The sequence below is a fragment of the Poecilia mexicana genome, unplaced genomic scaffold (assembly GCF_051168715.1).
Source record: "Poecilia mexicana isolate PSO_F unplaced genomic scaffold, ASM5116871v1 scaffold_14, whole genome shotgun sequence".
NCBI classification, from domain to species: Eukaryota; Metazoa; Chordata; class Actinopteri; order Cyprinodontiformes; family Poeciliidae; genus Poecilia; species Poecilia mexicana.
Window position 1 is genome coordinate 20,719,305 of NW_028263383.1, and position 14,518 is coordinate 20,733,822.

Genomic DNA, 14,518 nt, shown 5'->3' on the forward strand with positions numbered 1-14,518 from the left:
TGCATCCTTCACTGGGACACAGGAGGTCCCTTGTTGAGTCGCCACCTGAGTGTGTTTCAGCTGCTGCGCGGCCCAGACACGGCCTGCTGCTGTTCTGAAGTGTGTCCGCCCGGCTGTATTCCATTTCGGCGCCGTCACATAATGGAACGTGTACTTGCTCACCTACATGGTCGGACATGCAGATGACAGATGGTGAGCAGAGAAATCCATGGAGAAAGTAGTCCATTAGCCGAGCTAACCTTGAAAGTATCGGGGAGGTTGGGAAGCCAGAGCGAGCCAGCTCTCCCCTGCAGGGAGAGTGAGAGCTGAACATCCTCCCTGCACGGGCTGCGGAAATTCAATTACAGCCTAATGAAGAGTGAGCTGACCTCCCTGCACCATCACCACCACCCTGCAGCCTCCCTCCTCTCATCCCTCTCACCCAGCTGAAGCTCATTATTTACTGTAGCTGGGCAGGTTAGCATGGCAACCTGATTTCACTGGAGCCAGATCTGTCCACAGAGCATCTGTGTCCCGTGACCCATCCCCATTTGTGTTGGACCACATTCATCTTATTCAGTTTTATTTTAGTCCTCTTTATCATGTGTGACCAACTTCGTTCTTTCATTTTAACAGATGGAGGCCAAAATTATTGTCAGATCTGTCACTCATACTGATGGCAGCCGACAGCTTTTTTTTCGGTTTAATTCAACATAGAAAAATATGATCAGATTTAAAATCAATGACACAAAGTCCATTAAGATCCAGTTTAATTCAGGTCAATAACTTCCAATTCATTCCAAATGTAAAGCAATTTAATTACTTTAGAATAAAAAAGCAATAATTTGCCATCACCCCTTTGCTTTAACTTGTTCTACCTCAAAATAGTTCAGAGCAATTCATGTCCAAGTATTACTAATAAATTACTCAAATCATTCCATCCAAGTCAATTTGTCCGACTTTATTCTAATAAATTCCAGTATAGTCAAGCTTTAATCAAACTAAAATGCATTTAAAATATTATACACATACTTCCATCCCATATACCTTTAATGCCCTACTAATTTAGTACATCATAAGTTAGTTACTCTCAGAAAGCTACAAGGGTGCATAAAATGTATTTATTTCAATCCTCCCTATAAACATGCAGCGTCTTTTTAGTTCTGAATGACGACATTTAATTTAAATGACCTGAATTATCCAACAGCAACCCACCAACTCATAACCACTGTGAACGGCTTAGTGGGACCTCTTTGAAATTTAAAAAGCAGCACTATGAATAAAATTTGTACATTTCTTTATCTCATTACGTCCTTCAGGTCCTTCTGGCAGCTGGATCAGACTCCAGTGTCAACCCCTGACCCTGAATAGACAAAGCAAGGCTGCATAATTGAATATGTCACACGGGAAATTTGTCCCAGGTCTTGATGAGTGGCGGTGAAAAGGCCAAGGCGGCAGTGCAGATGCTGACCTGCATCCATGTGAAGGAAACAGGATGATGTTCTGACAGAACCTTGAATAAGTTCACTCTCCCATCTTATGAATCTCACTAGATGTTGCTGAAAAATAGTTGTTTTCTGCCCTCGTTTAGACTGTATATTATTTATTTCCAGGAATACAACATTTCCTAAAAATAAATAACACATATAGACCCGTACCAAAGCAATCCCTCTCCGTCACTCTTTAATTCCCAAAGAGTCTAACTCGATTTCTCTACAGAGACAGGTAATTCCCGTGTTTCAGCTTATTTTGCTGTGCACTGGAGATTTCTGTGCTGCTACATTTGTGTAGAGCATTTCCAGACTTGTCCAGTGACGGCACGCAGCTGCGTCCAGTGATCACACAGAGACACATGCTATATCAACAAAAAGAGCAGTTTCACATCGACCTGGCAAACGCAGCAGTTTCCCTGACTGTGCAGCGGGACGTTGTTCATTCCTGACAAACCATAAAAACATAAATTCAAAGCTCACATGTAGTAAATAAAATAAATAAATAAATAAATAAACTAAATCGTTCAAATATACTTTTTAAATTGGTGATGAATTTTGGTTACTTTCAATATCAGATTCTTTTTATTTAACTTGTTCTGAAGAGCTTAAACTAATACATTTCAAGCTTTCAGCACTCTTAAAAGTCTTTTAGAAACAAAATCTAAACCAGTAACAGAGCTCTGTGAAATGATCTCTCTCACTGTTTTCTTCTCCGTTTTCTTCCTTACAATGCAAAATAAAAAACGAAAAGAAAAAGATACAACCAAGTATTTTTGAAATACGCAAACATCTTACTGCACTTCATATAAGACAAAAATAACTTACAAGTAACTTTGGAGCAAGTTTTAAGTCAATAATTCTTTGATAAAGTATTAGACTGGCACATTATTTCACTTATAACATGGAAAAACATCTAAAAACTGGACCAAAAATACTTGAGACTTTTTATATTATATATACCTTTTTTTTCCTCAGGCAATGTATACTTGTGCATCAAGCCTGAGATTTCCGAAATACTACCAACATTTTCAAACCCAAAATATTTTTAAAACAGAGCATAAAGAAAAAAAAAAAGAAAAAGAAAAGAAAAGAGCAACTTTGCTGCATCTAAATTTTGCCTAAAGTTTTAGCAACTTAATTTTGTTCTCTCTCACAACCTGAATTGACATTTTGATTGTTTAGCAGCCTGGTGCTGAAAAGGGGCATCAAACTTTTTTCTTTAATTTTCCAGGGAAACGTTTACCCTAAAAATGTAAAGTTGTCCACAGAATGAATATAAGAGTATAAATTTCTACTTGCTTTTATATTACCACAGTAATAAATTATTTGCTTGCAGGTTGTTAACCAAAAAGGCTCAGTCAACAAAACAGAAGAGAGTCCTTCAAATGAGTCAAAAAGAAAAACAAATATTTAAACTGAAATAAGTCGTCTTCATACAGTATACCGTCTTTTACACATGACCAAAACATCAACCTGTTTTTCTAATAGCATCTTAATCTTTACTCATCAAGCTTGTGCACAAAAACAAGAACTTTGATGTTGGTTCCACTTTCCTCTCACTGACTACATTAAACTGAACTAATAGGTGGTGAAGCTAATTGTTTCATTTAAATTGTTTTATTCCATTTAAAACCCATCCACTTTGCATGTGTGTCAGAGATCTCCTGCTTCTGATGCTTTTTAAATATTTTATACTTCTAATAAGAGCAAATTAATCATATTTAACCTCCTCACTGCAATACAGCTAAACATGATCACAACTACATTTAATTAACTGTTGAACACTAGTACAATTACACACTAAAACACTGTAATGCTTAATTTCTCATATACTCATTTTATTCCCTCATATTTAATGCTATTGTGTCTCAGACGACCGTCTAATTAATCCCATTGGGATAAAGAAGGAATCCATCAGAAGTCAAAAACAGGTTTCTGTTTCCTGCTGCGGTGTGGCTCAGCCGCCCTGCTGAGCGCCACTGTCACAGTTAACCGTGATGTAGAAATCTGGACCCACATTCTGCTCATTTTAATGAAACCCTACATTAAAGCCTTCTGAGCACAATAATAAGCCAGAGAGAAGATGTGAACGAAATATTTGAAGCTGCTGTTTGGCTGACGATAATCAAAGCCACCTAGCCGTTTCTTTTGTAATCTACTGCATCAAAAGTTGCTTTAATCATCCAAAGCAAAAATTACTGACAGCATGTTCATGATCTGGCCAGGTTTTGTATTTTTTGCTATGAGACAAAAAGACAATAAAAGACTAGTAAAAATCTATAGCGCTAAGAAAAGACAGCATCACCAGAAGAGAAACACATTCAAAGAAAATGTGTGATCTGTGACTTTCCCAAAGGCACCGAACATTTGATGGGATACCCGTAATAAGCTAACCTAATACTCTAGATGCAGATTGAAGTCTTTCAAACACCCAACATGAGACTAGTTTGTGTGAATATGTTTGGTAAATAAAAGCTAAATTGTGATGGATGCGTATTTTAACTGAAGCTCAACAAACGAGGAAGCCTGAAAAATTCATCAATGCTTTTCTCCGAACTTCAGAGCTCTGCTCATAGTTTGCCCCAAAACTGTAACATGTTGTTAAAATAAAAGAAAAAAAGCAAAAAGCGTACAACCAAGAGATATGAGGTACATATTCTGAAATCAAAATCTGGCCACAGGTTAAATGTTCTGTTGCACATTTTCTACAGTTAACAGGCATTTCAATAAAATGCAAGAAACAGTTCGAGTGTATTTGGAAAAGAGTCCCTGCTCTTCCTCACTTGTTTTTGTTCAGTGACATATTGTCTTTAACATTGTTTCTTATAAAAGAAATACCAGAAACTAGCCTGTTTGAAATGTTATTGCTATAGATGTGAAAGTAAGAACATCTGCTTCAGTAAAACTGTAGAAACTGAGATACAATTTTCCAATATATGTTTAACATTTCGCAAAGAAAAGTCTTGAATTTTTTTTTAAACATCTACTTCAGAGTGTACAAGTTAAAAAAATCAAATGAATAAACATAAAAAAAACAAAACAAAGCCTTTTACTGACATTTTTCCCTAAAGGGAAAGTTTTTGAAAAATAAGTTGAAGTGAATGTTCAGAGTCAGTGCATCATAACACCAGCCTCAGATGACCCTCAAAAATATTACGTACACGACTACATACACATTTCTGTGCATCTAAGAAGCAAAAATCTTGAATCGTCTAACTGTCACATTAGTTACTTTATAGTGTTATAATTAGGAGTGCCATCGAGCAAGCAGGTATCATAGAAACGTAATATTTATGCCCTTTTTGGTAATGTCAGCCAATCATTTATTGACTCCCAACTGATATGTTTTTTTTGTTTTGTTTTGTTTTTTTTTTGGCTTAAAATTAAATGAAACGACTGAAAATGACATGAAACTGTTCTCACAGTGTGTAATGTAGAGCTATTATAGACTACAATCACCAAGCAAAACCTAAATCTACTAAGTCTTGAGACCAGACGCAGTCACAGGATGGTAATGGAAGTGTTAGCATACTCATACAAACACCCAGGACTAATTAGAACAATTTCAAGACTTTTTGAAAATGCTAAAATTTAGGTTTTTAAGTTGTTGTTTTTTTTTTTTTTTCAGTGTTTCCCCCAGTGTATTACAAGCCTGGTGGGCCACCAGGTTTTACTTCCCCCCACCAGGCTAAGTATCTTTTTTTTAAAATATAAACTATGTTTGTATTTAACCCATTGAACTGGGTGCAAGGGGATGCACAGTAATTATGCCGTTCCTTCATCTGCCGTTGGTCTCACATGCTATTTCCAAATTATGATGACTGCTTGTGCACCTCTGAATTTTTGTAACTTTTAATATTTTTTAATACAAAAACATGGTGGCTGTTGGTGGACTACCACAGCTCCCCTTACAACCAGGCTTGGTACATTTACTAGAGGAAATTATGTTCCTTCTTTTACAATAGAACACAATCCACAGAAATTCTTTCATTTTAAAATAATTTCATTATTTATAGATTAAGAAATATCAAAAAGATATCACAGAAAAGTCTGAAATGACAAATTGTGTGTTGGACTATTAATTCCATTAAAGTAAAATCAGATCTATACATTCCACTAATAAGGTCATTTATTTTGAAATATTTCATTCACACAAAATAAAATAGCATCGCCTTTTAGCACTTAGCATCCCCAGGAAACAGATTTGTAAAAATCTGGGTCGCTCAAAATCAGCACATATGCCCTGTGGTCCACTGGAAGCAGAAATCATGACTTTCCTTTTAAAATTCAATACATGTGTCTGGGAATCTAGAACACACAGTTGGAGGTTGGTGACAAAAAAAAAGAAAAAGAAAGAAAGAAAAAGAGAAAGTCCAACTAAATGTTGTAGACAACAGTCAACCACAAAGCCACTGTTCCTCACACTGATCTTTATATCTCAAGGAAACTGCAAAGTCTGCAAATAATAAAATGTGGGTTCCTCAATGTAAGCAGCATCTTCTACATCATGCCGGCATGTCATCCATTTTTAATAAAGACACATTGATTAGTGCATTTCTATGCATGTAAAGAGGCTCATTTTTATGTTAATAATTTAGGATACTTACAAGAAAACAAAGCAGTTAAGAGATAATGGTCGTTTTTACTTCCTTTATTTTTTATGTATAAACCACTTATTGCTCTCACTGGTAGATTTTGCCCTCCTAGCAACCTCAACTGAGTGTATGCTGTAATTTCAGCTTAATAAAAAATAAAAATACTCTGTCTGACATTTTAATATGTTTCCAGCTGGGTGTGCATATGACTCTACTTAGTAGTACAGCTGAGACATACTGTGATGGATGATTTGATGATATGTACTTTAAGAAACGGAAGAAAATATATTTGGAAGCAGAAGATTCATTTTTAAGCCACAGACATCATTTTTCCCTGTTCTCACCCTTTAATCAAAACCCAGCTGGTGCTATGGCTACCATCATATCATTTTATTATGGCGGTTGTTGAGAAAAAAATAAAATAAATAAAAGGTCCTGCTACTTTTTCCTGTGATTGATTTCTTGCTCCATGACTGCTGAATGTCAGCAGGGATGAAAAAATAAAACAAAAGATACCTACTTGCTCTTTGATTGAGAGACAAACACTGAAAGCTGACATTTACTCCTGCGCACCGTTTTCCATTGAGTAAAGTTTTCTAAGTGTGCAGCAGCAAAGCTTAGCAGAGAGAAAGGTCAGTAACAAGACAGGCGGAAGTGTCGGAGGCTGAATGGATGAACTAGCTTTGGATTTAGGAGGTTTTGTGATCTGATCCACACAGAAGAACATCACAGTCACAGCAAAAGTCAACCAAAAAAAAAAAAAAAGAAAACCTACGGCACGGACAAAAACTCTTACAACTCGTCAGTGCATAAAACATGAACATTCTGCTAGAATTAAAGTACACAACTTTACCATTCAAGGATTTTATAGATCAGGACGCAAGTACCTACTCTTTGACCAGGTTTCTAAGATTGTTTCAAATACACTAAAAAGGTGCATACTGTAATTATAACAAAAAGTTATAAAACTAAGTAATCACCCTTTTCAACAGAATTCGTAAAAGGAGGTAGACCCACATTTTTCATAAACTAACATTTTAAGCAGTACAAGTGCTGCTTATAATGCACTTTATCAAAAAGCTCCCGTTTTGGAGAAAACCCAGTTACAAAATGGAAAGAGGTCAGGAATGGCTAAAAGGGACAGTGATATGTAAAATTCACTTTTTTGATCAAGTTACAATGTTATTATAACACAAAGCTTGGAACAGACAATGATCAAGGTGCCAGTCAAAGTCTGACATGGAAGACTTTTTAAAGAAATTTGCAAAAAAAATGTTTGAAAAGAAGAGTTGAGCAGAATTCTTTAAAATGATGTGAAAAACTGATGAAATGAGAAAGAAAGGTGGCACTACAAGCTGTTGAATTATGGGCTGTAGCTTTCACCCACAGACTGTCCCTTTTGCCGAGTCTTCATTTAGTTTAGTAATTACAGAGTGGAATATGTTGTGCTGTCTTTGTATACTTGAAGTTGGGTTTTAGTTATTAAGACCAGATAATTTCCTTGTGTCCAGGAATTAAAAGCAGCTGTATTTATACTAAATGACTTAAAATACATTTGCATGTTGTTTTTTTGTTTGTTTGATTTAATCTTCGTTTTGTAAATACCAGCTATTGTCAAGTCCAGCTTTGGGAAGTTGTGTCTTAAAATAATGCAGTTCTCTCAGAGAACAAGCAGATCTAAACTGGGGAACTTTACAGCATCTATTAGCTGACGCATATGCATGTTCAGAGTTCAGGACTGGGCAAGACTCATACACTTCCTAGGAGGCATAAGGAGGAGATCAAAACTACAGGCTCCGGTTCTGGCATTATAACCTGTGACTCAGTGTTCTGCCTGAATGAACGGCAACACGGAGGTGAGCGTGGGCGAGCAGGAGTGAGGAAGGTAGCATGAGGTAAAGAGAGAGCAGGACGACATCACGCTAAGCCTGGAAGGTGTAAAAAAAAAAAAAACATTATAATGTCTGTATTTATAGCTAATTTAACTTGAAAATACTGCTGAAAGAAGAACTGCATATGAATATATAAAAATCTTGAAATGACGGGTATTTTTTTTCATACAATTAGTTCACATAATTTCCATGGGGTGAGCTAATATCTGTCTGCTAAACAGAGGAGGAAAAACACTGATTTTTTTTTTTTTTGTCATTTTCAAGGAAATGATTTAAATCAAGTTCAGTAAAGTGGAGCTTTTTTTTCTCAACTTATTGCTCAAATTCCAAAGGCCAACAATGGTGAATGCATATGGTGTTTTCTCTGCAGGAGCACTGACTGAGTTGCCTGGTGTTTAATTCGTGTGTAGGCTCTGCACACTCAGCGTAATAATGATGTGTATCTGCTCCTGCATATCACTCCCACAGTGATGCTGGAAACTCTTGAGAACTTAGTCCACCCACTCTCACCTTCACTCTACCCATCAACCACTTCATGGTATGCTTTATTCAATCCAGTGTTTCCAAACCAATTCAAGTACATCTTCAACCTAAAAGCACAGATTGATCCGCATTGATTAATCTTTTATGTTACGTGCTCTACCGCAAGGATTGAAATGTCTGCAGCATTTCTGACTAATACTTGTTAATATCTCAGTCCAACATGGATAAATGAGCAACACAAATGAAAAAAAAAAGTTTTTCCTCCAATATGATTTTCTTTATTCACTGTTTTTATACTTATTCTCATCCATTTCATGCTGCTTCAGCTGCAGGGCAACAACTCAGCAGGTGTGATGTAAAAGATGAGGACCATTTCCTCTCAAGTTAAGAAATAAGATGATGAAACAAAAGAGTTTGTGCTTTGTGAAGCTACTTATTTTACAATAAACTAAAGCTAAAACACATAAGCAGTTTTTTCCCCCTCTCTGTCATAGGAAGTCTGTTACAGCAGATATGTACAGATGCTAGTTTGATATGTACAGATGCAAGTTTGAGGCAAGATACCTCAAACTTGCTGTAAATACAGTTTATTGGTTCAATTGGGGACCAAAATTGCAATATTTTCTAACATTTTCAGATGCTGCAGTTCACTTTCTGTCAAACAAACCAAACCCTTTGAAAAACCTGTTGACCCCCTCGCCTATGTTGGCGCTGCACCAAGAGCCACTGAAGGTAAAGACATGAAAACCTTCTTCCAAAATACATACAAAAATAGAACGGCATCAGATTTTAGTGGTTGTAAGATTTCTCTTTTGTCTTTGGCAAAACACCAAGAGCCATTTATCTCACTAGAGCCAGACTTGTGCATTTGTTTTGGTTGTATTTACCCAGAATGCACTGCGCAATAGTTCCGTTCCTGCTTTTGGAGCGGTCTCCGGTCCAGTTGGTGTTCACATATGTATTCGAATGGTACCAGAGTCCACTTCAGCCAAACTGAGATCCACTTTTTAGGCAGAGCAAAGTTTGCTTTCTTTTGGTCTGTATCATAGTCTGGCCTGGAGATGCACTGGAATTCACCACAATAATGTAAAAAAGCAGCCGAAGTTGGACAGAAAACTGATAGAATGTGATAAAGCCAGGAGAACTAACTATTAATCAAAATCACTTTAAAATACTAAACAAAATGTCTGTCTGCTGGAAAAGTGCAAAGAAATAAGAGGTAAAACGCATAGGACCTGATGTGAACTTTGTGTTATGGCAAACATAAAGCTTGGGGTAGTTTGTCTACTTCATTAGGTCATTCTCCAGGCATGAGTCTCTGATGCTGAGTGTTTCCTTCCCCATAAGGAGAGCTACAGCTGAGTTAAGCAAGAACACAAACAAATACCAACCATCAGGTATCCTCAGAGTCGAATCTAAACAGATGCAATAATTATGATATTAATGTTCTGAAACACCGCTCTGCAGCAAGGCTATAATTACACAACATAATGCGGGAAGTGGTTACTAATTAGCCAGTCAGAAAATAAAACTTTAAAAAACATTGCTGTTATCCATGTGTCACTGGTGAGGCGACAAAACAAATGCGTCAATTAAAGACATGGGACAGGGTACGATGAGCTAACAGATTTTCACACCATGATGATGGAAGTGACAGCACTGGAAAAACGAAACGCAGCTAGCTGCTGAACTCATAATAAAAAGCCCTTTCCCACACTCTCCCTGTATAACCCCAGTACATTATTTAATATCTAAGGTAATAGGAAAGAGGACAGGAAATTATGCATCCTGCAGTCTCCATGAAACGGGCCCATGATGAATATCTTGTTCTCACATCTACTCTGATAACGCCACACTTGTCCCTAGATTTATTATGCAAGAGTTCAAAGCTGGAGCTTAACTCCAGAGTTCAAACCGATTAAGCTGCCGTCGTGAGACAAACTGTATTATTATTCTGCAGTAACCTCGCCAACAGCAGCAGGGTCACATCATCACTGTACGCTCCCAGGTTCCACGATGACAGTTTGTTTAAAAAATGAAAGTTAGAAAAGGTTAGCATATTTAAAAAACTGTCAGATCATATCAGTTCAAAGAAAAAATAGATGGTGCATTAGGAGCAGGTTCATAAAAGTTTAGTACTTAAAAAAATGATTTGACTGTTATCAGAAAATAGCTAAGATATTAGCAGGTCAAAGCTCTTCTCAGTGCACTTTGTGCTCATGTTGAGGTTGGGCACCAATGTAATACTTCTCTTAGTGGAGCCGTCTGCAGTAGGTGGTAGGTGTGGTAAAGAACTGGGACTGTGAACTTGTTCTCCTGACTATCCTGTAGAGGGGCCTCCGATTCATTCTAGGAAACATTACTTATTTGTGGATTTGTTTGTCGTTTCTAAAATATTCAAACTAAAAGGCAGCATAGGAAGGCAAAATGCATAGATGCACTGCAGTGGAATCGATATATATAGCGGGAAGTATTTATAAAATTTTAAAACGTATTCAAAATCTTGACATTTCTTTGAGTTTGGAAACAGTCTCACTGAAACCATGCCATATTAATAACCATGAAAATTTTTCAAATATTTTTGTAATCAAGAATGATCTTCTGCACATCACAAATCCTGAAAACAAGTAGCTTTCCAGCAAATGAAACAAGAAAGACTGCCATGGCCATTCAGGACCACTTTCATTTTGAGGGAAGATAAATAAATGTCTCACATCTCTGATGTTGTAAATATTCTGTGTATCCTAAACGAGACCTGCAGGACGAGTCTCAAAAGCTGTGACTCACCGGCATGTCTGTATGCTCCTGTTTAGTTTATGAAGTACACACACAAGTGTCTAGAGGATCCATTTGGTCCCCTGCAGAAACAGGCTGGTGCTTTTATTTCTGGGCAGATCATTATTTGTCTAACAGTCAACAGACTTAGCAAACAAATGACTCAGTGGTTTGTGAGCATGAGCTGTGTGCAAAGTAAGAGATATGAAAAAAGAAGACATGGTCCAGTAAAAGTACAAATGTCAGATCCCAACATCGGTAGCTGTGCTAATGAGAGTCTGTGTGGGCACGTCGGGGTGTTTTGCATTCCATGTGTACCTTTGTCGCTGAAGTCGTCGACGAGGATGATTTCTGCAATCAGCTCTGGAGGAGAGCGGTTGAGCACACTGTGAACGGTCCTCAGTAGGGAGGACCAGCCCTCGTTATGAAACGGGATGATGATGCTGGTGTTGGGCAGCTTCTCTAAGTACAACTTCTTTTTGCAGCTGCAAACACACACAAAACATAGAAAAAGATGTGTTAAAGATGTCGCCCTGTATCAAAATACTTTGTACAAATTCTTGGTTTTTAACGACATGTAGACTGCAGTCGACAAGATTCATGCCAAGGATGCAGAATGTTCTGAACGTTGTGTTGTTGTCATGGTTGACATGCTTTAATGTCAAACAGGCCAGGGAACATATATGTGGAATGACAGACATGGATGGGTGTGATCCAGAATTTTTTGCAAGAAAATCAGAAACTGTTCCAACTACCAAAGATCCCAATTCTCAGTCCTGTCTCTACGTTTCTACTTAAAAGTGTTTAAAATTACATATTTGACTGATTTCAGAATCTCTGATTCAGTTTTGTAACGTGGGTTTAGTCCCGAGTTCTAGAAGAGCAAACCATATTTTCACCCTTGCAGAATTGCTAAAGGAATCATACATTTTTCTGAGTCTTACGGGGATTTATGTCCGTTTCCTTCAAGGGATCTTGTGGGGTGTGGCATGTATGTACCAACTGCCTGGGTTGGTTTAAGGTCTTTCCAGTCCATGTATACTCAAAGCAAAAGCTGTGTCCACATTCTAGGCAGTAGTTTAAGCCTGTTCTGTTCTCAGGACTGGAGAGGTGTGCAGCTAGGTTTGAAGAGCCCAAGGTGAGAGTTAGCAAGTTTGAGGACAAAATTATCCAAAGGCAAAGGTTCCCTCTACGTAGAGGCTTCCAGCAAAAGAGTTCAAATATCTCAATATCTAGTTCATGAGCAGTGATAGGACAGAGTGAGTGGATACACTGACTGGGACACCACTGCAGTCTGTCATAGTGAAGAAAAAGTTGAGGCACAAAGCTAGCTGGTGATTTACCAGGGCATATTCTGACTCCAACCTTTGGATCATGAGAGATGGGTGATTAGCAGAAAAACGAGATGCCAGATACAATCGGCTTCCTCCAAAAGGTGGCTGATCTCAGCTTTACAGAGAGGATGACAGAGCTACTCTTGGATGACAGAACCAAAGCTACTGCTTCTCCACAGGGAAAAGAGTTAACTTTGTATAGAGCTTTAAGCTTGAGATGGTCAATGTCAGAGTTTATTAGCAGTAAGCAAGATTCATGTAGAAATGATTGAAATAAATCATGCTTTGTGTAATAAATATATGAGTTTCATTGTTGAAATAAATAAAAAAAAATATTTGGTGATAATATTTTATCCATTTCTAGTATTACATAGCATCACTTCAGGAGGAGGGTTCATTTGATTGGCCATATTTAAAACTCCAGAGGTAGTTTTTCACTTTTTGACAATTTGATTTGAAACCAAAGCAAAAAACATCCGAGCTTCAAGATTAGCAAAGAAACAACAAGAACTCACATTTGGCCACAACATATCTAATGCTCCTAAGTAGAGCCACAGCATCTTTTCCAGCAATAAAATGACTTACACGCTGCTCTTGCTTTGACTTCCACAGCTAAATGCTATTGAAGTCAAACTATATGACTTCGGTTTTTCCTCCACTGCCATTTCAAAACCTCTGTTTGCTAATTGGTCCGGCTGATACTCAGCCAGAGAAATCCAGCTCAATGGGAGAAATCCCAGACAGAGGACTGAAGAGAGATGACAATAGAGTGGAATTGCATAGGAAGGCAATGGCCAGACTATAATAAACATGTTGGACACAACATTTCCATGTCATTACTATTTTTTATATTATTTTTTTAGGTCATTATTGCCGTATTTGAAATGCTAATTGACAGAGAAAAAGAAGCCTTCTCCTTCCAGTGACACCGGCCTTTACCTAATTGTATAGCTGTGCTCTGCAGCAGTCCAACCTGAACAATGTGTTGCTCTTTTAATAGGATGTAATGAAGCATACCACCTGCTGCTTTGCCCTTCAGTTCCTTTCTCTTTTCTCTTCCCTCTCTGTACGCTCTCTGTGAGATCAGAAGGGGAATCTGCAGAGACTGTAATTACCTCGGAGGCTCTCAGGCTTGTCTGGCTCTCGCTGCGTCTCTCCATCGCATCATTCTTGTAGCGAGCGCGAGCGAGACAAGTGAATGAAAGCTGTAGGAAGGACTCGGGCCCGCGGAGAACCCAGGTGGCACACGGTTGTCAGACACCTGTCACTCTCCTGTCGCTTTGACTGGTCTAACTGATGCCAACATCCAAATTGTCGGTCCAAGAACCTGGCAATAACATGGTTCTGTTGAAAAGATTTCAGCCCCAAACCATTTCTGTTGAGCCCGATTTTCATTTAAATCTTGCCAGGACAGACAAAGCAAAACTGCTCTTTAGAGAGTGATGACATGTCTTGGCACAAGACGGTTTCACAAAGTGAAAACGTTAAAATTCCACCAAAATGAAGGCATACCGTTTGCCAGGATGTTTAAGTATTTACTGGACATGTTTCAGTCACGCTTTTCAGAGTTTTACTGCAGTAAAATAAATAAATAAAAACAGCTTAGTCCGCTTTGAGTTTGCAAAGTTGAACTGCAATTTTTTGACAGCTGCACCGTGGGAGCAATAACAGGATCTGTTTGATAGAGTGCACTTCAGTGACGCCACCCTGGTGGAGACTGTGGCGCGTGGGATGGAAAGCATGTTTGATGTAAAAAAGAATCCACATAAGGTCACAGGATGTGGGAGATTTATAAGTCTGAGGGATAAAAATGAGAGAGAGCATAAAACGTAAAGTGGGGACCTTGAGAGTGAAAGCGTTTAAAACTGCTTTCCACATGAAAGTGACAGAGGAGGTCAGAAAGAAGCACCTGTCAGGTAGAGGAAGGCGCTGAAGACTGATCAGAGACGAAGCGGGTCAGCGGGTCT

The 14,518-nt window shown here is 38.1% G+C and overlaps 1 protein-coding gene across 1 annotated transcript in view; it reads right to left on the reverse strand.

The window, feature by feature from the left end:
• galnt10 (UDP-N-acetyl-alpha-D-galactosamine:polypeptide N-acetylgalactosaminyltransferase 10 (GalNAc-T10)) overlaps nucleotides 1–14,518 on the reverse strand; it is a 105,039-nt gene that overhangs the window by 49,156 nt on the left and 41,365 nt on the right. The window contains exon 4 of the mRNA XM_014984842.2: nucleotides 11,536–11,702. Coding sequence (XP_014840328.1) covers nucleotides 11,536–11,702 — 167 coding nt within the window. The remainder of the gene's footprint in view (nucleotides 1–11,535; nucleotides 11,703–14,518) is intronic.